Below are 25308 nucleotides of genomic sequence, written 5' to 3' on the forward strand. Positions count from 1 at the left end.
AATAGTGCTCAGACCAAAGCCATCGACATTCTTCTTCTACTTTTTACTCTAAGAGTTTTACACTTCCAGGACCTGCATTTAAGTCTTGGGTTCATTTTGCATTGCTTTTCCTATGTAGTGTAAAGAAAGGCTGTAATTTTATCTTCCAGGTGCTCCGGTGTCACAATACCATTTATTGAAGGTACCGCCTTTCCCCCTCAGATTGTTGATGTCTTTGTTGAAGATTTATTCTCTTTGCTCAGGATTGCCTTAGCGATTGAGGGTCTATTACTTTCTAAATGGACAATTACTTCCTTTCATTTAATTGGATCTTCAGCAGGTCTGACAGCGTTGATCAATCCCTCCTTTCGGGTACATTTTATTCCCTGCTCTTCAGTGCTTCTGTTTTATGTGCTTGTCCTTTGCCTTGCCAGCTATTCTTGTCCTGCTGCCTTCCTTCCACATTCTCTCCATGTCCATATCTAGCTCTTTTCTTCCCCCTTCTCTTCTGTATGGGTCATTTCCCCACAACAGTCCCATTCAGTTTTCAGCTTTCTATTCACCCTATAGACTTAGAACTCTCAGGTTCATGTCAGAGCTCAACTCTCCTCCAAGCTCCGCTACATACATAATTCTCTCATTTAGAACTGTAACCATGATTGCTGTTTGAACCTCACACTTACCAGGCCCAAAACAAATATAATGCTCTTCTCTCTCCGCCTCTCTCTCTCCCGACAACCATGTCCCTTTTCAAGCCTTCTCTATTAGAGCATCAACTATTTCCTTATTTTTGTTTTCTGAGATACATTTTCTGTTTGTAGTCCTGGCTGTTCTGGAACTCACTCTGTAGACCAGGCTCCTTCTTAGCTCTTAGGAGTTAGCCTCCTGGAGCCACATGGTCATGGATTTCTTCTCCCTCTCATCTTCCTCACCCCAGTCACCACAGAGCTGCCTGAACAAGAGGAGGCCAATACTACTCAAAGACTTTCCCTTCTAAACAAACAACTAATCTCTTTATTAGCCATCACAGGAGCTCCGAGCCCCACAATTATGAAATATTCCCCTCACCCTTTCCCTTGTTCACTCCTGGCCCCCCAGCCACTCCAGCCATATTGTTAGCACAGAAAAACACGCCCAGTTTCAGAAACAAGCCATTGTCTTTCTTTTCTTTGTTTGCTTTCCTCCTCGTGATCTTCATAAAAGATCCTGCCTTCTTATAATCCAGCCTACATTCAAGCCACATCCACAGTAGAGAATGCCCTGAAGTGTTCAAATGTAGATGTGAGCTTTCTCCCTGCTCGATTACTCTCAATCTCTCCACTGGATTTTCTTCAAATACTTACCTCCTCTATAATTTACTAGGGTGCTTACTATTTGTTTTCTCCCCAGCAATATAAGTTCTCTGAGGCCAGGAAAAGGCTTTGTCCTGTTTTAATCATTATGTCCCCAGCACTCAGAACAATTTGTGATACGTGGTCTTCACTCATTTTAACTGTCACCAAGTACAGTACAGCAGGCGCAATAATTTGTATATTATAGCACAAAACATGGTGGTTTGAGGGCATTAAGAGCAAGTGACTCATGCTTAACTGAGAGAATACTTTATGGGGCAGAAGAGAGTGGGTTCAAAAGCCTATGTCTTATTTATTTTAGCTTCCATTTAAATACATGCAGTTGAATCAAACATAGAGAGCATCTTCCATTGGTATCTATAGTGACAAAAATATCTGTGGTGTTGGAGATCACACCTAGTTCTTGACCGTTCTGACAAGTGCCTGTCAAAGGTGTGTATCACCTCAGTACAGAACATGTCAGGCATTCTCTATTGTGGATGTAGCTTGAATGCAGGCTGGATTTTAAGAAGGATACATGCTTAATTTTTAAAGCTGTGTCTTATCTTAGGAGATGAAACTTGGTGGTTTATAATTCTGCAGAAGGGACAGCACTCAGAAGAGGAAATGTGGGGAGAAAGTGACCTGGATGTAGACAAACTAGAGTCCTTTCACAGCATGTCATGAGATTCAGAGTTTTCAATCATCCCCAAAGCTCTGTTCGGTCATTTTACTTGGAGGTTAGAAAAATGGTTATGGGAGCCCGGCAGCTTATGAGACTGGCTTTCCAAGTGGCTGGCTTCCAGGTGTAATCTGTCCACGTTCTGCCTGTGGTTACTGCCATTTGGTGGTACCTGTCTCCTCAGGCAAAATGGAAAGGGGGGTGATTGTGGGTTCTGACACTGGCTGGAACATGCAGGAAAACAGGGACACTTTCAGATTCCTCCAATTAGCATAATTTCAGGGAAACCGGGCAGAAGCTTCTGAGAATGCAGCGTTCACACAATGTTACTGCTTCCCAAGAGGGTGTCCCCTGCTAAGGCCTCACCCTATCCCATGAAAAGGGTTATAGTTGTTATATCACACTGCCATGAGTGTGCAATTGGCTTCAACAAGCCTGCTGCAAGGCACCACATCCAGGAGTTTATTTTCTTGTGATTAACACATTGAGTAGAAAGGTGTTAAGTACACAAATAAATATGTTTTTATGGCATAAAAGACAGATTGCCTCTGTATTTGAGACTGTACAACAGCTCATCCTGATCCAGTCACTGATTGTCCGTGCATTGCCAAGCATTTACTGAAGGGAATGGTCTCATCACATTTAGAACAGAAATCAAATCTGCATTATGGGATCAACGTCTTTGTATTTCCGGTTCCATGCATGGCCGATCCATTATGTTTGATGTGTTTCTAGTTAAAACCAGGAAGTACCCAAGTGTTCTCAACGTTGTCTCATCTCTCATTTCTGTTTGCACAGCTCACCATGTTAGAACTGGGACTTGCGAGGTGGTGGCGCTGCACAGATGCTGTAATAAGAACAAGATAGAAGAACGGTCCCAAACGGTCAAGTGCTCCTGCTTCCCTGGGCAGGTGGCAGGCACTACCCGAGCTGCCCCATCTTGTGTGGATGGTGCGACCTCTTCCATTGCTCCTTGTAATGACACGGTTGGAATTGGAACCCCACTATAATGCTGACTACTGGAGTCACTACGAGGGGACAACACTGTAAACCATGTAGCAGAATAGAAGCGATTTGGGGGCTTTCTTGTGACATGAATACCTCTAGCAAGAGTGAATCGCATCTCTCATAGTTCTGCTACAGAAGCATTATAAGGAGGTTCCAGTCGGTCAATATTGTTGCCATGAAATGTAGATTTGCTGGTAGATAGATTTATAAATTACATGGGAAAAGCAAGACGGTTAAGGATGGGGAATTAATGTATGTTCAAAAACCCTGAACAGAGTTTAAGAGTAAGAGGGAAAAATGTCAGCACCATATACACGAATGATTGGGCTGAAGATAAAATTCACATAAAATGACTCCAATGGAGATGGATATGAATATTGGCTTTTTGTTCGACTGTTCATATTATTATAGTAGGTTATAAATCTTCGTGTGAGGCTATTAATTGTTGCATAGTAAACAGTAATTTGTTGTGTGGCCTCTTCCTTGTGAAGAAATTACTGTTTACAATAAAGAAGGAGAGAAAAGCATATTAAATCTACTAACACTCTCCTGATTTTTAGCTTGCTCATGGGGAGCATTTCATTGACTTTAAAATATTGATTCATCCAGGCTTGGGTATAGTTTATTATGTATTTATATGAATCAGTACAAGGTCTCTCAATATATCAGTCAGTTGAAGTTTGTGATTTCACTTGAAACATTCTTCAACATTGTGAGTATAGTTATTACTTTATGTTGGAAATCTAGAAATTTATTAACAGTTTATAGATAATATGATCCCAATATATCCCATGTTAGTTGTTCTCCTTGTAGTAAAATACGTCTAGTGAGGTGGTGCATGCCTTTTATCCGAGTACTTGGGAGGCAGAGGCAGGTGGATCACTGTAAGTTTGAGGCCAGCCTGGTGTAAAGAGTGAGTTTCAGGATAGCCAGGGATGCACAGAGAAACCAAATCTTGAAATAGGTTATATATGTATATGATAATTCTAGAAAATACAATGTATATTATTTAGATCAGCGATTTTTGCCCCATGAGTTCCAAATAGAGATGTCAAGTTAATTTTTCTTTCTCCTCATAGCATCCATAGTGGAACAAAAATGGTGGTGTCATATGCAGCCATGTCTGGAGGGAGAGGAATGTAAAGTCCTTCCAGATCGCAAAGGATGGAGCTGTTCCTCTGGAAACAAAGTAAAAACAACTAGGGTAAGTGGACAGCCAGCGTGGGGGGGAATCTTGAATTAATGGGGAACAGGATATGTGCTGCGACAACGTAAGTGGCATTTGGAATGAGAGAGCATAGCTTTATATAATGTGAATTTCCCATCTATTCATTTATTCATGGCACATTTTTATTTCAGATTTCATCTTCTACCAACACCATCCACCTCCATGTTTTCTGCTTAACGAAATAATTTTATTCCTAAGATACTGCCAGTGGCATGAACACCCCACCCCTACCCCCATGATCCATTCTAAATGGCAGACAACTGGCCATCATCACTGTGGCCATCATTACTGTTCTTCAGCTGAGTATTATGGGAAGACATTCTGACAAAGACTGATTAGTCTACACATGACTTCACATCTATTTATAACTTGGATTCCTTCTGTTTTGTGAAAGCAATTGTTTTGACCTTCCTGGGTTCTGGATCATTAAATAGTTTTCTAAGGGTTAAGGTTCATGAGTTACAGGTTAAAGGTTAAGGGTTGCAATCACTTTCTATTAGGGTAATGGAAAAGGCAATTCAGAATCTCAGGATCACAAAATGATGCTCAGAACAGGGGTGCGTTTCTGTTCTCAAGAACTTCTCTGGAAGTTGGGAGAGGAAGGAAAAACCATTTCATTTTTAATTTCCCCATGGATTACATGAATTTTCTGGACTAATTTTAATTCCTTTAAAAATATAAACATATAAATTTAAATACAGATATTTAAATTGTTATATACTTATACATACGTAAATAAAAAAGTTATATAGAATAGTAAATAATTAAAAGTTAAAATTTCATACATTCCATTTTGAGTTGAAGGAAAGTTGGCAATTGGTTAAAGTTGGATAATTGAATGACAAAACAAAGTAATTGTACAAGGATGTTTTATAAAGACTGACATCAAACTAGATGATATTTATTTGACATGAAAATTTTAAAAATTTTTCTACATATCTTCAAGTGATTATTTTACTGATGTCATCACATCACATTTTAGTCTGTCAAGTACTATCATCAATGCACTGACAGTAGACACAAATGTGACCATGTTTTGAATAACACAGATAAACCATACTTTGTTGTTTTGCCAACTATTCTTGACTCTAATTTGTTGGTTGAATTTTGGTAAATATTTCAGCTGAGTACACAATCAGTTAATTAGTATAATCATAGTATTCAATGTGCTTACAAAAGTTCCTATTCATTCTGATTTGTTTAAAAAACATTTTCTGATGTAAAATTTTCTAGTAAGGTATTTATTAACATGAAATTATTTTCCTCTCACACTATTTCTATTAAAAATAAGACTTATGAGAATTTGCTAAAGACTTAAGGTTGTGAAACACGCTGTCAAAATAAATAAGTAAAAAAGGTGATCTCCCTGTAGCCATTCTGTACCTTCATCACTTTAGTGGACAGGGGAAGCTGACATTTATGGGGCCCATAAACATATGCTGCATACTGAACAAGGTGCTTTAAATACATTATCTAATTTACTCCGCTTAATAGCCCCATAAAGATGATATTTTAATCTCCATTTTACCAATGAGTAAACCAATACCTTTGTAAAGTTAAGTGACTTCACAAGGTCATAACAGTAATTAATTGAGGGAATATGACTCAGCCACCCTCAACTCAGTTCTCAAAATTGATCCCTCAATCTGTACCTCTAACTTAATGTTAACATGCGACTTAATATATTTGTCAGCGATAATGATAAAATGTTCCTATAGTTCTCTTCAAGAACATATTTGACTTCCTGGATCATTGGAAAGAAAAAGGTCAAGAGAATGCTGTTGGAATCCTCAAAAATTATTTTCCAGTGGTGCCCTTTCCTTCCCTGTTGGCCATATTCTCAATAACCCAGAATTAAAGGCGAGCTTCACCTTCACGAATTTTACCCCAATGTATAGAAGTGAGATGTATGAAAGAATTAGTAGTCATAGGCAGGAAAACCCCATCTGGACCCTACAGCTTGCAACATTTTCAGATTTTCTTACTAAGAGCAGTTGATAATGAAGGGCCTTATAGAGAATGTTTTCACTCATCATTGTCCTGGGATTAAAAAAAAACTGTGGCCAAGCAGGGAATTCTTCCAATGTGAGTTCCTCAGTAGACTTAGTTGTGTCAAGGATAGTGACAGTTGTGGCTGTATGCAGTTGGGAGCAGAAATGAATATCCCTCAAGTGTTCACAGTGCTGAAGCTGGACCTGAGTTTCTCTTCCCATTTTACCTGCTCTTAGTTTCTTCTTCTCCCTCTCTCCTCCCCCTCCCCTCCTCTCCCATGTCTCCCTCTCTTTCCTTCATCTTTCTGCAAGGAATACTCCCAAATTGCTTCCCTCACAGTCAGAAAAATGTCTGTGTTCCCTTTTCTACAATCCAACTGCTACCCAGATGGCTTCGCGTCCTCTGTGCCTCACCTATTACCATGGCTCTGCTGCCTCTATTGTTATCAGCTCAACCTCCGCTTCTGAAAGCAGACCAGGAAAGACTACTCAAGGAAAGCCTCCTCGTATTCAGTATGTTATTACACCAGGCAACAGGCTCAGGGCATTGTGTCCCAGTCAATTCAATAAGTGAGCCTGAGAAAGAAGCTTATACAGCCCCCAAAGGATGTTTGGGCCAACCACAGCCATTGATTCTTATGTTTTGGACCACTTACAACCTTGTCTCTTGAACATCAGCCGTACTGGTCCTTCTGATAGGTCAATGGGCAAGACCTCCTCTGATAACTCAGGTGGTTGTTGGATCATCTAGAGTTCCTCAAAACTCATGCTAACACAAAGTCTGATAGAAATTGTTTTAAACCACACCAACTGTGCCTCTAGGGCCATGGAAATGATGTATGGTTGTTAAGTAGCTTTCTTACATCACCTGAGGGTGAGTCTAACAGTTGGTACCAGCAGTGGAAGGCAGGAAGTCTGAGTGGGTAGTGGCCAATAGCTTCGTTGCTCATGGCAGCCAGGTCAGCAAAAATGAGCCCAACATTTGCAAATTAGGGACTTAGATTGCTCTGCTCCTCCAACATCTCTTCTGACTGGAAAGTGGACATCAAAAGCCAGGCTTACAGTGAGGATTGAGTAAACTTATTGTCAACACTAGAAGTGACATTGGCGGTCTTCCTCAGGGTTTACCATTAGTTCAGCACCCGAGGAGAGGCGAGTTGTCACCCTCTGTCTCACGTTAATGCAGTTATATTTAATCCAGTGCATGGATTGAATTGCTTCTAAGAATTCTAGTGATTCTGAGGCTTGAAATTTCATTTTAGAAATGAAAGTAGGCAGGAAGGGAGAAGATAAAAATGACTTGAAAGAAGGAACTTCTTGAATTATCGAAGTAAATTATTCTCATTTGTCTTATAAGAAACATTTTTATCCTCAATTGTTTCAAAATATGTATTTTAATTTTCCTTACATTTTGATAATTTAAAATTTTCTTTACATGTATGCATTCACGTCTTTGTGTTGGTCACAGAACATGAGTATAAATGTTTCACAAGGCTGGAAGAGGATATCAGGTTTGGAGCTGGACTCACAGGGGTAGAGCTACTCAAATTGGGCTCTGGGAACTGAACTCGAGAACCTTGTAAGAGCAGTAGATGCCTTTTACCACAGAGCCATCTCTCCAACTTTTGTTTCCTAGTCTTCATGGCTTTAATATCCTGTATTTATATAAGGCTAATTATGGATATATGAATACAATGAGCCTAGAGAAATAAAACAGGTATTTAACTTAAAACAAACTCATAAAACATGGACATATTTAGATATGTTTTCCATGATAGTGTAGCTACGTGACCAAAATTGCACCACACTGCAAAATTGCAAAATATGAATGTCTAGTTGAAAGTTTCTATAGTGCCATAGAAAGTCAGAGATTCTAATGCCATAAGCTCTGTGCTTGCCACTGAAATAATTTTTAAACAGGGGAGGCAGGAGGGAACATCCTTACGTAGGTTGGAACACAACCGTCGGGCACAGAGAGAGTGCTGCACAGAGGTGGCTTCTGCAAGGCATAAGCAGATATAGTATTAGTAAGAAGCCTAAATAGTTATTGCATCCATTGCAGTTGTCTTAGGGTTTTACTGCTGTGAACAGACACATGACCAAGGCAATTCTTAGAAGGACAACATTTAACTGGGGCTGGCTTACAGGTTCAGAGGTTCAGTCCATTATCATCAAGGTAGGAGCGTGGGGGGCATCCAGGCAGGTATGGTGCAGGAGGAGCTGAGAGTTCTACATCTTCATCTGAAGGCTGCTAGTAGAAGAATGGTTCCCACATGTTTAGGAAGAGGGTCTTAAAGTCTGAGCGCACAGTGCTACACCTACTCCAACAAGGCCACACCCACTCCAACAATGCCACACCTACTCCAACAAAGCCACACCTACTCCAATAAGACCATACCTGCTAATAGTGCCACTCCCTGAGCCAAGCATCTTCAAACCACCCCAGCTGTCATTCTCCACTTAACCAGTCTTGAGTAAGACAGTTAGGGCTGCCTGAATCGGATGAAACTATTATCCCTAATTTGGCAGGTTCTGGACACAAAAGGATGCCCAGAAGAGAGGCTAGAAAAGGTTACAAAGTAGCTTGGGAGGTGCTATTAGCCCAGGGCTATTCGTGTTTCTGAGGCAGTATATGATGGTCATGTGAGATTTTTACCACAGACATAATGGCTGGAGATATGATTAAAATTTTCAGTAATGTACATCCTCCCTTATAATTGCCCATATCCAGTCTGGAATGCTCAGGTAAGTCTTACGGTGGAAGGAAAGCAATCAGCCAAAACCAGCCATGATGCATGCAAGGCCTGCCTCAGCAGGGAGAAATGGTATCTTCCAGAACTTACTGGAAACCGGGGCTGAGTGAGTTCATTTGAGTAATGTGTAACCTCATTGCCCTTCCCACAAGTGTGAATTATACCCTGCCTCTGCCTTCATACTCCATTCAGAGAGCTAGGTTGCTATTGTCATTCTGACCTATTTTTTCTCCCAGGAAGGAGGGGGAGCAGGCAGGTAGCCTTTTAGGCAGCAGCACATTTTGTTCTTAATCCCATCTAGTCTGAAGAGCATAGAAGACACAGCATCTGTTTCCAGACTACCCTGCTCCATGTTCAGGAGAAAAATTTAGGAGTGCCGTGGCACACAAAACTGTCTCCTGAATTACTCTTTAAGATTTAAGTAAAAAGGAAAGGAAAAAAATCATACAAACCCTTTTATTCTTTTATTTTAAACTTACTTTCAAAGATAAATAGTGAGGAACTTTTTTTAGAGTCATTAATAAAAGAATAGTCTCTCCAGTGTAAAGGAGCAGATAATTATATGCTAATTATACAACACAAAATAGCAGGGGGAAGGTGCTGTGGAGCTTGTGAGATATGAGAAAATATCGTTAACACTGTTGGGATCATCAGTAAAAAAACAGACCATGCTCCGTTTCTTTTAATGTTTGGAGATTATTTCTCTGCGGCAGAGCCGAGGAACTCAGGATGGCTTTAGAGTTTCCTTTGTTTATCTGTTGCTGTGGACATCACACTCCAGAACACAGGGGTCAATAGCTCTTAGGTCTGATTTCCTATGGAGAACACAACAAAACGTTTACTTTAAAAGTGACTTCATGTGCCATTAAATATATTATCTTCGGCAATTACTTTTCAAGGTCCTCCTACTTTTCCTTTTGTATAAAATGGATTCTTGGCCAATAATTCTTAGCTGGTTGTGATGATTTTATTCTTATCCATATGCCTAATATACCTTAATTAGATAGGAATTATGTAGTTTGTAATATATCTTTAAACAAAAGAGATTTTTTTTTAAAAAAAGGTGATACAGTAGAAGTGAACAGATGTTAAGAATTCCTGAGCACATTGTATGGTAACGGTACTCATGATTTAAACACAAAAGCTAATGTAACCTTGACATAGCAGTTAGTGGGTGCTGACACCAACTATACTCAATTCCATCAACCACACAGGACAATATGGATAACACAGCAATATATGGAATACTCTTTGCCTCCAAGAGACATATGCACTTGAGATAGGGAACTAAAGACTGTCTGTAGCCTTGTGAGTTTCTTTATCCCTATGCAGCATCTGTGAGAGTCATCAGGATCAATGACAAATAGTGTTCAGACAAATGCTGTTGAAATAATAGAGTAGCCATGCCCTTGCTTTCACTCCGCCATCTAGAAAGGCATGAAGATGTCAAACCAGGTTCAGCTTCAAGGTCTCTACCTGTGTGTACCAAGGACATTTCTTGCTTCCCTCATACCTAAAATTGCAAGACATTAATAAGTGGATCACTTCAGAAGGCAGATAAGACTGGTTTTTCAGGAGGGAGAAGGAAGGAAATAGCGTCTTGTGAATTTTGCTGACCGAAGCCTCAAGTTGCCTCCTCAGGACAAAGCTGGATTTTATATCAAGGCTGAGTGTTGTATGTCTGAACAGGACAAGCGTGCTGGTCCTCACTCAATGGCAAGGGAGAGCATAGCACGTGGGTCAACATTTACTTCATCCCATTAAGGCGGCATAGTTCATATGCCTTCCTCTGTGCTTTTGCCTGATGCTCGCTTTGCCTGGCAAATGTAAGTACATTTAGAGCCAGGTAGTTCTTTCTTGATTTGTTCGCCCTTATCCAGTATATCCCCATCCACTTATCATCATCTTACAACCAGTCGGGGCTTCAATTGCACTCTATTCCACAGCACAAAGCCAAATGACCTTAGAGCTGTGGCTTATAAATTATATTACAGCACCTACAGTAAGAAATGTATCTTATGGGGTTGGGGATTTAGCTCAGTGGTAGAGTGCTTGCCTAGCAAGCGCAAGGCCCTGGGTTCGGTCCCCAGCTCCGAAAAAAAAAAAAAAAGAAAAAAAATGTATCTTATCTTGTGACCCATTGCACACACAAACACACACACACACACACACACACACACACACACACACACACACACACACGCACACACACAATTTGTATGTGCCACACTGCAATTGAAGTTATACTCTGATAGTTTGGTTGTTTTTCTTCCTTATCTTTTAATCTTCCTCCTCCTTTTTCCTTTCCACCTTTTCTTCTCCTCTTTCACTCCTCCCTTCCTTCCAGTATTAGCCTCATGGGTTGATTTTATCACTTGCTAATTTGTTGTGTTCTGCATCACAGGAAATACCAACTTGATATATGATTGTTTTCCGTGCCATGCTCCATTGACCTTGTGGAGATGCAAACTCCTTAACAAAGTTCCCAAATCAACTCAGTTCTCATGTTTTAAGATCAGTTTTCAATATATTTTTGGGTAGACATTTCATCTACTTTTGAGATATAGATCTCAGGGAGATGAAATCATATGGTAAATAAATATTAATTTAAAAAAACCCTATTGTTTACTGTTTTAAAGGGCTGTTCTAAGTCCAAGTAAACATACCAAAGAAATAAAACCACAGAAATAAGAAATTCTGCCCTCATGGTTTGTCTTAGGTTGCATTTGTTTTTGTTGCTGCCATAGTAAGTTAAAGGAAGTTTAAGTGACTTAATGGAATGTCCAGTAGTCACTCTAGGTCATATGTCTAGCACAGGGGCCACAACAGTATCTGTTGTCTGGGTTTTGTGAAGTAGAATTGAACAGTGGTCATCAGCCTTTTAAAACAGAGCTGCAGTTCCTCATGGTGAGCCTGAGGAGAATCTATGTCTAAGATCCTTCATGTTAACATCTTCTGGTTCTTGGGGACGACAGACTTGATAGAGCTAGACTTCCTAGAGCCTATGTCACCTCTGTTAGGATGATGATCTTTTCCAATCTCATTGTCTCCCAGTTTGAGAGACTAGTGGCGTAACCAAGCCTCCTCAGGTCTGCACCTCCATGTCCCCTCCCTAGTCTTAGCATTCCTCTGGTTTACTCCTTTGCTGTGTCTTGAACCAACTTTTCTGCCTGTTGTCAAGTGCTTTTAAAAATGAGGAAGTTACAACACGAGAGAATTCCCTGAGGGTCAGCTAATCAGCAAGCAGTTATATCTGCAAAGCACTTTCACCACAGTACTGCTTCTTTGAGGAAACAAAGGACATGAAAGACAATACATCTGGGTGACAAAGATAGACCAGATCCTACCTATGATATGAGATGCAACAAAATTGAAAATTAGTAAACTACACAGCACTTTAGATGGTGTGTTAGGTCATAGTGGGGGAGAAAAGGAAGCTGTCTTAGGATTTTACTGCTCTGAATAGACGCCATGATCAAGGCAACTCTTATAAGGACAACATCTAGTTGGGGCTGGTTTACAGCTTCCGAGGTTCAGTCCATTGTCATCAAGTCAAAAGCATGGCAGCATCCAGGCAGACATGGAGCTGGAGAAGCTGAGAGTTTCACGCCTTTTTCCAGAGGCAGCTTGTAGAAGCCTGGCTTCCAGGCAGCTAGGATGAGAGTTTTGCAGCCCCCACTCACAGTGACACACTACTCCAACAAGGCCACACCTCCTAATAGTGCCACTCCATGGGCTAAGCATCTGCAAACCACCGCAGATGGGAAATGGAACTCGCTGAGCAAATTTGCGCATTTGGTTGAAGGTTTGAAGGTGCGGTGGAAGACTCACATGGCCGCTCAGAGAATAAATTTTCCAAGCAGATGGAGGAACAAGTCAAGGTCCCTGCTTTCCTAGGACAAGTACATCCAAGGGATAGCACTGATGTCTGTGTCTGCCACGGAGCAAGTGGTAGAATTTAAGGCCAGAAAGGCATCATAGGCGTGTCACATCGGAAGTCATCTTTTGTTAGAAACGTGTAGAGAATGGGAGTTCTCATTAGATGACATGGAAAAAAATTGTGGAAATATTTTTTAACCTGTTTTTCTTTAATGCTCAGTAACTCTAGTACATTTAACATGATGGAAACTTCGATATAACACTTTGCATTTGATATTTCTTGAGAACAGATGAACATTTTTCCATTATAATGAGGGAGGCAGACACTGAGTGAAATTCATGTCAGAGGAGCTAAAATCTCAAATGACGAGGCAATTAGAAGCAAAACACTTAAGGAACTCGGTAATTGTGGTAATAACATTAGGTTTTTAATAAGGAGCCTCAGACAGAAATGGAATAACATGCATACAATTTTCACATCAATTAGATACTGAGTTCAAGGCAGGTAGGAACCCAGCTAGGTGCCCGGAACGCAGCGTTAGCCAAAGGTAACATTTTAAATCTGGTGTTTTAAATTAGGGAGCTGCTTACTTCCTTAACGATAATTTAATAGGCGTAAGAGTGTCTGCCTTGGCATTTGTTTAGAGAGTTATTAGAAATTAATGCAGAAACTTCAAGTGATAGATCACCAGAGCTGTATTTCCCAAGCTTGGCCTATATTTTCACAATTAAAGTGAACAGTGGGTAGCAGATGAGTGCTCTAAAGCTCCTAGAAAATGGAGATGACTCCACGCTACATGAGCCATGTGTATATTTGTAAATGTTACTCCCAAGCTCGTGCCTACGAGCTCAAAGTTAATGTGACTATTCACATACTGTAATATAACACTGACTGGGTACTCTAGAACATTCCTCAACTATGAAAAATATCTTTTTTTTTTCTTTTTCTTTTTTTTGGAGCTGGGGACCGAACCCAGGGCCTTGCGTTTGCTAGGCAAGTGCACTACCACTGAGCTAAATTCCCAACCCCTGAAAAATATCTTAACACCCTATAATACCCTTAATATCTTGTAAGATATTCCTATGGAGTATACCCTGTGAATTACATGGAGAGGATCGTACTTCTGTCTCTTACATTAGGGCCAATAGCCAAAATTATATCATGTTAATTAAAGACATTGTAGACTTAACATCTGTTGAAAGTTAAGTATACTTGAGTAGCAAATCTGTATCGATTTTTGTGTATGTGGAGTTTACTAAGTAAAGAAGAAGCAGGCTTTAAGAGACTTAAGGAGTAGAAGGGCGAAGAGGGGAGTTGATTTCTTCGCTCGTGTAGTTACATGTTACATGTCTATTATACTCCAGTAAATAACCCTCACTATACAGGCAACCACCACTCATGACTCATAAAACAAACAAAACCAAGAAAATATAAAAAACTGAAAGTGGGAAAAATTGTTAGCAAAAGAAAGTTCTGTGTGTGGGAGGGTGGATAAGAGGACAATGGAGCATGTATGTGTCCAAAATATATTATATATGTGTGTATGGAGTTAAATAATAAACTGATAAAAGGAAAAGGATTAGGTGGTGTTCAAGGAACCACACTTTGGGGACCCATAGCCTTTAAAGTTCCACTTGAGAATGTATGCCTTTACCCACATTGAAGCTACCAATGCCCCTTCCCTCCTTGTGTCCTTTATATAGTGCACAGGCAGTTTAAATGCCTAACGGAATGAGTTCTTGTGTAGTTTTAATTTCTTACTTTGGTGGAACGGTTAAGAAGACTCAGTGTACTTTTCCAACAAACTCAGAGAGCTTTGGAAATGATGACCAGGTAATGTATGAAGTACAACTGTGTCCCAATCACACCTCTAGGGATCCAGACAATCTACATCTTATCAAATCTTCCAGGAGCTTCAGAACAACTCTCAGCTATGGAGTTGTTTGGGGAGTACCCTGTATGAAGGGAGGAGCTGAGTTTTCTGTTAGAATGATAACACTTCAACCAGCCATACCCAATAAAATTTTAGACCCCAATTTTAGTGGGTTGCAAAAAGATTTTCATATTGGATTTGTGGCTATTAACCCCTGAGAATAGAACCACAAGAATAAAATGTCTTAAATTATTGGAAGACATAGTAAGGAAAAGAAAAAAAATATTTGTGTGATTGTAAGAAATACAACCAAGACCAGAGCAAAGCATACTCAGTGTTAGGTCTCAGTGAAATGGCCTGCCTTGGGAAATAAGAAATTCCTCAGTTTTGAGTGTGATCAATTTATAACTTGAATCATATGCAAAAATTCAGAATTGACTAGGTTAACAGTCATAGTGACAGGAAACAGCTTATGAAAAAGCTTGGAGGGATAGATCAAGTCTCAGGCATGGGATTGAAACTCATTCTCAGCTGAAGAATATCGAATGGCTGTAAAGCAACTAAAAAAATGTTCAACATCCTTAGTCATCAGGGAAATGCAAACCAAAACAACCCTGAGATTCCACCTCACACTAGTTAGAATGGCTAAGATCAAAAACTCAGGAGACAACAGATACTGTTGAGAATGTGGAGAAAGAGGAACACTCCTCCATTGTTGGTAGGATTGCAAACTGGTACAAGCACTCTGGAAATCAGACTGGCAATTCATCAGAAACTTGGACATTGCACTGCCTGAGGGCCCAACCGTACCTCTCTTGGGCATATACCCAAAAGATACTCCAACATACAACAAAGACAAATGTTCCACTATGTTCATAGCAGCCTTATTTATAATAGCCAGAAGCTGGAAAGAACCCAGATGTCCTTCAACAGAGGAATGGATACAGAAAATGTGGTACATAAAATATCATCCTGAGTGAGGTAACCCAATCACAGAAAACACACATGGCATGCACTCATTGATAAGTGGATATTAGCCCAAAGGCTCGAATTATCCAAGATACAATAATAGACCACATGAAGCTCAAGAAGAAGGGGAACCAAAGTGCGGATACTTCTCTACTTTTTAAAAGAGGGAACAAAATTATTCATAGGAGGGGATATGGAGGCAAAGTCTGGAGCAAAGACTGAAGGAATGGCTATTCAAAGCCTACCCTACATGGGTATACAGCCTATATATATATATATATATATATATATATATATATATATATATATATATATATATATGTGTGTATATATATATATATATGTATGTATATATCAAAACTAGATACTATTGATGAAGCTAAAGTACGTGCTGACAGGAACCTGATGTAGCTATCTCCTGGGAGGCACAGCCAGAGAATGTCAAATACAGATGCAAATTCTAGGAGCAAACCATTGAGCTGATAATGGGGTTCCCATTGGAGGAATTAGAGAAAGGATTGAAGGAGGGAGCTAAAGGGGTTTGCAACCCTGTAAGAACAACAATGCCAATCAACCAGAGCTCCCAGGGACTAAACCACTACCCAAAGAGTACACATGGACAGATCCATGGCTCCAGCTGCAATACATAGCAGATGATGGCCTTGTTGGGCACCAATGGAAGAAGCCCTTCGTCCTGCCAAGGCTGGACCCCCAGTGTAGGGGAATGTCAGAGGGGTTTGGAAGGGGGGTTTGGGAGGGGAATACCCTTATAGAAGAAGGGGAAGGGATGGGATAGGGGGCTTATGTCTGGGAAACAGGGAAAGGGAATAGCATTTGAAATGTAAATAAAAATATTCAATAAAAAAAGAAACTCATTCTCAGGGCGAGGTAAGTCATGTGAAAGGAAGTGGATGGCTGGGAATTCCTGGGAGCAGAGTGGGAGGAACTTGCAACTGTGTTATAAGGCATTTAAATTTCCATGTGAAAGATTTTGATTTTATTCTCTAGACATGGATGAACTATGACTCTTACATAATCAGGAGAGGAGAAAGGTCTGACTTACAGTTAAGTGTACCCAGCTACGAAGGATCAGAGGAGGGCACGGGATTATGGGTTTGAAGTTAGTAAGTGGTGACATCATGCATGTAGAGAGAAGAGACATAGAATCATCAGCATTTGATAATAACATGAATATAAGAAGTGAACAAAAGAAAAACCCCAGACTCATAGACTTATCTTTTGGTGACAGTCGATGGTAGAGACTCAAAATAGAGAAAGTTACTGGATGTTGTAATCTGTAGACCAAGAGATAAAAATAGACTTCAGAGAATCCTTATTCATCATTGTTCCATGGACCACACTGAAATGATTCATTAGTAAAAGCTTCCCCAAGAGGAATGTTTCCATCGAGACTCCTGAAGACATTTAGTGGGTGATATGGAATAAGGAAGTCGCTGTGACATCATCATACAAATTTGCTTCTTTTGTGTCTCGTAGATAAGCTAAGTGTTATTCTGCGTTGTGAATATTGAACTGAATTTTTTGTGCCTTTGTGCTTGGCATTATATTTCCACTGCCTCTGTATCAAACAAATAGATTTCCAAATTAAACTAGTTTCATATTTATGAACTACTCATATAGAAAAAATAGAGAGGCCGAATAAATGGGATCTGAAATATCCCTTTAAGCCATATTTAAATTTTCTACCATCATCATATGTGTGTATTTTATACATTGTATATGTGAGGCACAGAGACACAGAGAGGAAGGATACAGAAAAGAGGGGGAAGATAATGAAGAGAGATTATGTGTATAGTAATACGAAGAATTGTGACCACAATAAGAACCTTATGTTGAAAATAGAGAATCTTATCAATACATAAGAACACTGAATCTTATTCACATCTGTCCCTGTCTATATTTTAAACTCATGCAGAAGTTAAATCTTGAAATAATGTTCAGTACAGGAAGATCTGGCATTTGGTTAAATTTGATTTACAGTGTAAAACTCAGATTTTTAGATTGAACAAAGGAATCAAAATTTTTATAGTTTATAGGAAGCTATGGAACTGGATTTGTTGTAATGTGTAGCATTTAGCATTTTAGCTCTACGGTTGATTTACCTGTTGACACATCTTTCACTCATGGTGTTCAGTATCGCAACAGTTTGCTTCTAGTAAGCATTGATGTTGACTTGCCATAATGAATGATGAGATTAGCCCAAACTCAACAAAGGTTTGTTTTGCCAAGCGCCTGCTCGCTTTTAACATTTTTACCTCTGTGTCTATTGCTGAGGCTTCTCTGGTGGCAAATATACTGTCACTGTCATTTCCATTCCCCTCCTCATCTTGTTCATAGAACAATCTGGAAGAAGGAGGTGTGTGTGTGTGTGTGTGTGTGTGTGTGCGTGTATGTGTGTGTATGTTGTGTGTGTGCGTGTGTGTGTATGTGTGCGCGCGCGCGCGCGTGTGTGTGTGTGTGTGTGTGTGTCTGTGCATGCGTGCGCAAGAGAGAGATATAGACAGAGGCAGAGAGGCAGGGGAAGGAAAAGGAGGGGTGTGTGTGTGGAGAGAGAGAGGGGGGGGAAGGGGAGGGAGGGGGGAGTGGGGGGGGAGGGAGGGGGGAGGGAGGAGGGAGAGAGAGAGAGAGAGAGAGAGAGAGAGAGAGAGAGAGAGAGAGAGAGAGAGAGAGAGAGACTGAGAAAAACAGGCAGAGAGGCAGACAGATAGACAGAGACAGAGAGGCCGGGGAGGAGAGATTCATTTTTCAAAGGATGCTTGCAAGTTATTGGTTGTAATCTCTGTATCCCCGCTTTAGTTTCCTTTTTTAAAGCTTGCCAGACTTGAAATAGGAGAACTGGCTTCATCAGGATGTTTGCAGGAGTTGGTTTGCTCAGCCTGCTTCTAGGACTCATAGGTGTGCTACATCTTTTCTGTCTTGAAAGAAATAAAATTGAGTATTTTCAAATGACGCGGTGTCTAAGAGTCAGGGAAATCGGCATGGGTATTATGATTAGAAATCTCAATTTCCCAGCTTCAATTACAACCTATGATCAATTTGTGTGATTACTAAATGTATGCTAGTCAAGCCTCCTTTCCGATTGAAGGGTTCAGATGGACTTGTTGAAAGCAGAGCCTGCATGTACAGTACTCGTGTGGACCACACACATAAATCACATGCCTCCAGATTATAGCTTTAGGGGTTTTTCTGATGAGGCATAAGGAAGTTCGCTTATGAATAAAGTTTGATAAAAGTTATTAATGATAACATTAATTCAACACTGTCAAGGGTGCCCAGTGATTGCTCCTTTTCATTTCACTCGTCATGGTCACTAGAAGTGTGCACCTGACATCATCCCCCTCCATTTATTTTGCACAGTGGTACTCTCAGCCTTACCTCAACAAGTATCCTTCAGCTTTGCCTCGGGGTAAACGCTTACATCATATGTGTGGCTCTTCTGGGGTATTGCTGCTAGAACTTTCCTATGGAGGTATTGGGATATTATTGAACACACCCCGTGTTCATCCACAGTTAAATGTACGCCACTCACTCCAGAGGAGTCTTATCGGCATGTTATGGTTTCCATTCACTCTCCCACGACTGTTCATCTTCTGCTTTGGAATAGAACTATTTGATTCTTCAGGGATGCTTGCCAACTTTTAGTATAGCACATAAAGGGGAAAAGGCATATCCAAATCCAGGAGGATAAACTAGTCCCTGCTTACAAATGTACAGGTCAGTTTGGTTTCCTCAGTGTTTCCAACAGGGATGAACGATTGAGGGGACATCTCTTGCAGAGCTCGTGATAATGAATATCAAGACTTGTTGGGGTTGAGGTTCAGTCATAAGAAGGCTTTGGTTTTTCATTCATATATAAAGTGAAAATGCATAATCAGAAAGTCACGTGTTATGGGTAATTATAAATCAATTCGGCTAGTCCACAGTGACCACATATTTAATCACACATTACAAGTTTCTTGTATGTTTTGGATGAGGTTTAATGTGGTGAAGTTTGCACAAAGCACATTGCTCATGTTAGTGTGGCTGGGCCTCCTCCAATCATACATAAATATCATACATAAATAATCTTCATAGCCTTATTGAAAATGAACAGAACTAGGATGACACTAAGTTGCAGCACTGGCAACAATACTAACTGTGTAAGGCTCTGCCATGGTGAACTATTACAGTGTAAGTATCTTAACATAATATTTTCCTAAAAACATGGCAACCATCATGCATGTTTTAAAACGCTAATAGCTGCACAATTGCTAGTCTTATTGTTTGTAGGAATGCTCAAATAGATCTTGTGTCTCTGTGCATAAACTTCCATGTATAGTTAAAAGAGTCAAAGATTTGGATAAACCCATAGAAATTATGACAATTTTAGTTAGAGACTGGGAAAAGTGGTGGTAGCAATTTTCAGAGGGTTTCTGTGGGGAGTTTTCAGCTTCAGTGGGAGAATTATGACTATCCGTGAATTTCCCATCTAGTTTACCCATTCTTTTAGAGTTATTTTTAACTACATTACAAACAACAATAAAGTTGTATTTGATGAAGCAAGATGTTCCTGGGTCAGTAATAAGCATGAGGGGCTACTCATGTACCAGTATTAAAGTAAAAATTTATGAAAATTCCAAATACACTATAAATAGGCCATAATTTTTTTATTGGTTTTGACTGACAATTACTATTTTTTATAGCATGGGATTTTTTTTTTTTAGTAAATGCATACATTGAGTATAATAGTGACTCCATTGTAAACACTGATATAATACTTTTTCATTAGTTATTTTGTATTGGAATTTCTGTAAATTTTAGAATTTTCTAATGAGGTTTGTGTGTATCACTTTGCACTTGCACTTCTTGACTATTTGTGAGATGGGGCTATTGTGAAAACACCAGATGGGGCTCTTAGGTGTTTAAACCATTGAAGAAAATTTATGAATTACTTAAGTGGTTCCTGGCTACTTATTAGGGTTTACTCAACTCTTAAGGGAGGTGCATGAGTCAAGCAGGTTGTTCATGGGTTAATAAAACAAAATAGGCCAGTTTCCCAATAAATAAGTATGAACATTATTATTCAACAATAGTAAATCTTGTTAAATGTAACAACTGTAGAAATGTCTAAGGATGCTCTTCAACACTTAACCTCGTAGCTGAACAAAACCCTTCAAAGCACAAATTCATTGAGAATTGTACTCAGTCCCTTTTATAATAGCCACAAAAATATCACAGAGGGTAGGTGAGGTGTCTTAGCAGGGGAAGATGCTTGTCACCAAGCCTAATAGCTCAAGCTTGATCCTTACATGGTGAAAGGAAATCTGAATCCTGTGAGTTGTCTGGCCTCCACATAATGCTATGGCATTCCTACATGTGTGACTGTCTCTCTCTCTCTCTCTCTCTCTCTCTCTCTCTCTCTCTCTCTCTCTCTGTGTGTGTGTGTGTGTGTGTGTGTGTGTGTGCTTAACACAAACAATTAAATGGATGGATGGATGGATGGATGGATAGACAGACAGAATAAATAAATGTTATCAAGATATTGATTGGTTATTGTTTTAATTCACCGAAGAGCTGGAGTTGTAGAATTTTCATGGCCACATAATCTGGGGCATTCTCTCCAGTAGTGTGGGTGAGGTCAAACCTATTATGCTGTTCCATTGTAAGAATCATCTTCTCAGAAGTATGACTTTGGAGCCTAAACATTGCTGTAGTCCCCTTTAGCCACCAGGATTGCTTTTCCAGACACATCTTACTGAGGCGATCAAGAAGGAAAGACTTGGGGTTGGGGATTTAGCTCAGTGGTAGAGCGCTTGCCTAGCAAGCGCAAGGCCCTGGGTTCGGTCCCCAGCTCCGAAAAAAAAAAAAAAAAAAAAAAAAAAAAAAGAAGGAAAGACTTTTTCCTACTAGGTGCAATTGTGACCTTTGCAAGGGTTTGTTAGTATAATTCTAAGGCTGAGTTGCAAAAGTGCCTCTTAATGATTGCTCTGTTTTAATAGAGGGACAGATCATACTATAGCTGTGTGCTGGGATTTTCCTATATCTGCTTTTCATTTTAATATTAGTGTGTGTGTTTGTGCATGCATGTGCCTATGTGTATGTGAGTGTGTATGTGAGTGTGTGTGTGTGTGTGTGTGTGTGTGTGTGTTCTGCCTCAGGCAGTGTGAAATGAGGCTGGCCTGCAGTGGGAAAGCTTGTTTGCTTGTGTGCTGAGCCTCCCTTTCTCATTTCGCTGTTACTAACACAATGTTAATGTTCTCACTAAATCACAAAAACGCTGAGCAGAAACTGATGCAGAAAGTGCTTATAGATATTCAGCAATTAGCTGAGGCTAATAATTCCTATTTATGGAATAACAAATAAAACCTAAGTGATTTTTCTTTAAAAAAACAGCACATTTCAACTGAAATGTGTGGCAACGTGTGTGTTTTTGCTCTTAAGTGAAAGAAATGCATTAGGAATGGTGTGAAGAATATAGCCACTTCCTTGTTCTCTGTGACTCTAATATAATCTTTGAAAAAAAATGTAGTACTGTCGCATGCTTTACCCAAGAAATGCCTAACTCTGTGAAAGATGATAACCATAGAATTTTAAAGGCCAGTGACATATCTATGTTTATTGCCCCATTATATTATTACATCTGTCATCTTTATGCTTTATAGCATCACAACAATAGAAGTAATCCCAGAGAGGTAGATAATATTGTTTTTGAAAATATTTATTTTGAAGTCAGACTTGAAAGTATTTGAATGAGTATATTAATTTCTTACTGGGAGCGTAATTGCACTTACTCTTCTTAGCAGTGTGATAAAATATGGATTGGCTCCATCTATGGGTTGGAAGATAGGTTTTGTGGTGTGTAGAAATACATAGCTAATAAATCTCAAAGCAGGGATGGTCTCATGATTAAATATTCTCACCCCGCACTCTTCTTCACTCTATAATTCCATCATGCATCCTGCCTGTTAACAGACTGTCTCCATCATTGTTAGAGAAAATCATGACCAGCAGATGAACGTGCAGGCAGATATTACATCTTAACCAACTTTTAATGAATTCCACGGCAAAGAAAGGAAATAGAAAAAAAAAAAGAAAAAGAAACAATGAAGTTGAAATCCATAAGTAATTTTCTTTTTTTAAAAAAATTTTTTATTGGGCTGGAGAGATGGCTCAGCGGTTAAGAGCACCCGACTGCTCTTCCAGAGGTCCTGAGTTCAATTCCCAGCAACCACATGGTGGCTCACAACCATCTGTAAAGAGATCCGATGCCCTCTTCTGGTGTATCTGAAGACAGCTACAGTGTACTTATATATAATAAATTAATAAATCTTTAAAAAAAATTTTTATTGATTGGTTATTTTATTTATTTACATTTCAAATGTTGTCCCCCTTCCCAGTCTCCCCTCCTCAGGTCCCGCATCCCATCACCTCTTCCCTTTGGCTCTAAGAGGGGGCTACCCTACATACTCACCCAATCCCCCCTCACCTCTTTAGCATCCTCCTACACTTGGGCTGGGACATTAGCCTCCATAGAACCAAGGATCTCCCCTCCTACAGATGCCAGATAAGGCCATCCTCTGCTACATATGTGACTATAGCCATGGGCCCATCCATTTATACTCTTTTATTGGTGGTTTTGTCTCTGGAAGCTCTGGTAATTTTCATTTTAGGAAAAATTCTGAAAATTCTATTCTAATACAAGCTTTAAAAATATATATATGATTGGAAAATTGTAAAACCTAGCTGAGAAACTCAAGGGTGTGTTAGATGACGTTAAATTCCAATATCACTGGGCTTTAAAATTGATCTAGGTTTTTGTAAGAGGACTTTTTGACCTCCTTATGGTAATAAATGATATACCTTGAAGGTAATAGAGTGTGCCTTCAGTTTAATGTGGCCTTCAGAGTGACCCTGGACTCCAGCATGAGCTGGTAACATTACAGTCAGGCTTACACTTCACCCCCTTAATGTCTCATCTTTATGATAGAAATGCTGGAGAACATACCACAACACTATAACTAGGGATAATTTTAAACACTCATGAGAAGTTTAATGTGATTTAGTGGTTTTCAAATAATGTTTTGAGCTTTTAGACCCACCAGAATCAACACAATCCTTATGCTTCTATCTTGAAGACATCAACAGCCAAGAGTTCTTTATTAAAACTCAAATTTCCATGCAAAGGGTAGTTGTTTGGTTTAGGTGATGAGACTTCGTACCAACTTCTTACCAATGGGAGGAAATACCTCCAAGATATGCTTAGGAGGAGTTCAGAAAGCAGGTATAAAGTAGGACCACCTCGGATTGCAGACTGGTAAAACCATTCTGGAAATCAGTCTGGAGGTTCCTCAGAAAATTGGACATTGAACTGCCTGAGGATCCAGCTATACCTCTCTTGGGCATATACCCAAAAGATGCCTCAACATATAAAAGAGACACGTGCTCCACTATGTTCATTGCAGCCTTATTTATAATAGCCAGAAAATGGAAAGAACCCAGATGCCCTTCAACAGAGGAATGGATACAGAAAATGTGGTACATCTACACAATGGAATATTACTCAGCTATCAAAAACAACGAGTTTATGAAATTCGTAGGCAAATGGTTGGAACTGGAAAATATCATCCTGAGTGAACTAACCCAATCACAGAAAGACATACATGGTATGCACTCATTGATAAGTGGCTATTAGCCCAAATGCTTGAATTACCCTAGATCGCTAGAACAAACGAAACTCAAGACGGATGATCAAAATGTGAATGCTTCACTCCTTCTTTAAATGAGGAAAAAGAATACCCTTGGCAGGGAAGGGAGAGGCAAAGATTAAAACAGAGACTGAAGGAACACCCATTCAGAGCCTGTCCCACATTTGGCCCATACATATACAGCCACCCAATTGGACTAGATGGATGAAGCAAAGAAGTGCAGACCGACAGGAGCCGGATGTAGATCGCTCCTGAGAGACACAGCCAGAATACAGCAAATACAGAGGCGAATGCCAGCAGCAAACCACTGAACTGAGAATAGGTCCCCTATTGAAGGAATCAGAGAAAGAACTGGAAGAGCTTGAAGGGGCTCGAGACCCCAAAAGTACAACAATGCCAAGCAACCAGAGCCTCCAGGGACTAAGCCACTACCTAAAGACTATACATGGACTGACCCTGGACTCTGACCCCATAGGTAGCAATGAATATACTAGTAAGAGCACCAGTGGAAGGGGAAGCCCTGGGTCCTGCTAAGACTGAACCCCCAGTGAACTAGTCTATGGGGGGAGGGCGGCAATGGTGGGAGGGTTGGGAGGGGAACACCCATAAGGAAGGGGAGGGGGGAGGGGGATGTTTGCCCGGAAACCGGGAAAGGGAATAACACTCGAAATGTATATAAGAAATACTCAAGTTAATAAAAAAAAAAAAAGAAAATGGAAAGAGAAAACAATAAAGAAAGAATAAAGAGAGACAACCCTGGATGTAGAAAACAAAAAAAAAAAAAAAAAAAAAGTAGGACCACCTCAGAAAAACTGAAAAATACAGTCGCCCTATCTGTCCATAACACTGAACGTACAGCAGTGTACCAGACAAAGGTAGTTGTTATGATGCTACCCCATAAATGGGAGA

The 25308-nt window shown here is 39.9% G+C and overlaps 1 protein-coding gene across 7 annotated transcripts in view; it reads left to right on the forward strand.

Moving 5' to 3' along the window:
• Positions 1 to 25308, forward strand: part of Tafa2 (TAFA chemokine like family member 2) — a 475874-nt gene that overhangs the window by 434780 nt on the left and 15786 nt on the right. For all 7 annotated transcript variants that reach the window (XR_015624379.1, XR_015624378.1, NM_001432033.1 and 4 more), the window contains 2 exons: positions 2791 to 2943; positions 4080 to 4204. Coding sequence is in view for 5 of the 7 variants with exons in the window: in NM_001432033.1 (NP_001418962.1) it covers positions 2791 to 2943; positions 4080 to 4204 (278 nt within the window). In the remaining 2 variants the exon portion in view is untranslated. The remainder of the gene's footprint in view (positions 1 to 2790; positions 2944 to 4079; positions 4205 to 25308) is intronic.

The sequence above is a fragment of the Rattus norvegicus genome, chromosome 7, assembly GCF_021556685.1.
Source record: "Rattus norvegicus strain SHRSP/BbbUtx chromosome 7, alternate assembly SHRSP_T2T, whole genome shotgun sequence".
NCBI classification, from domain to species: domain Eukaryota; kingdom Metazoa; phylum Chordata; class Mammalia; order Rodentia; family Muridae; genus Rattus; species Rattus norvegicus.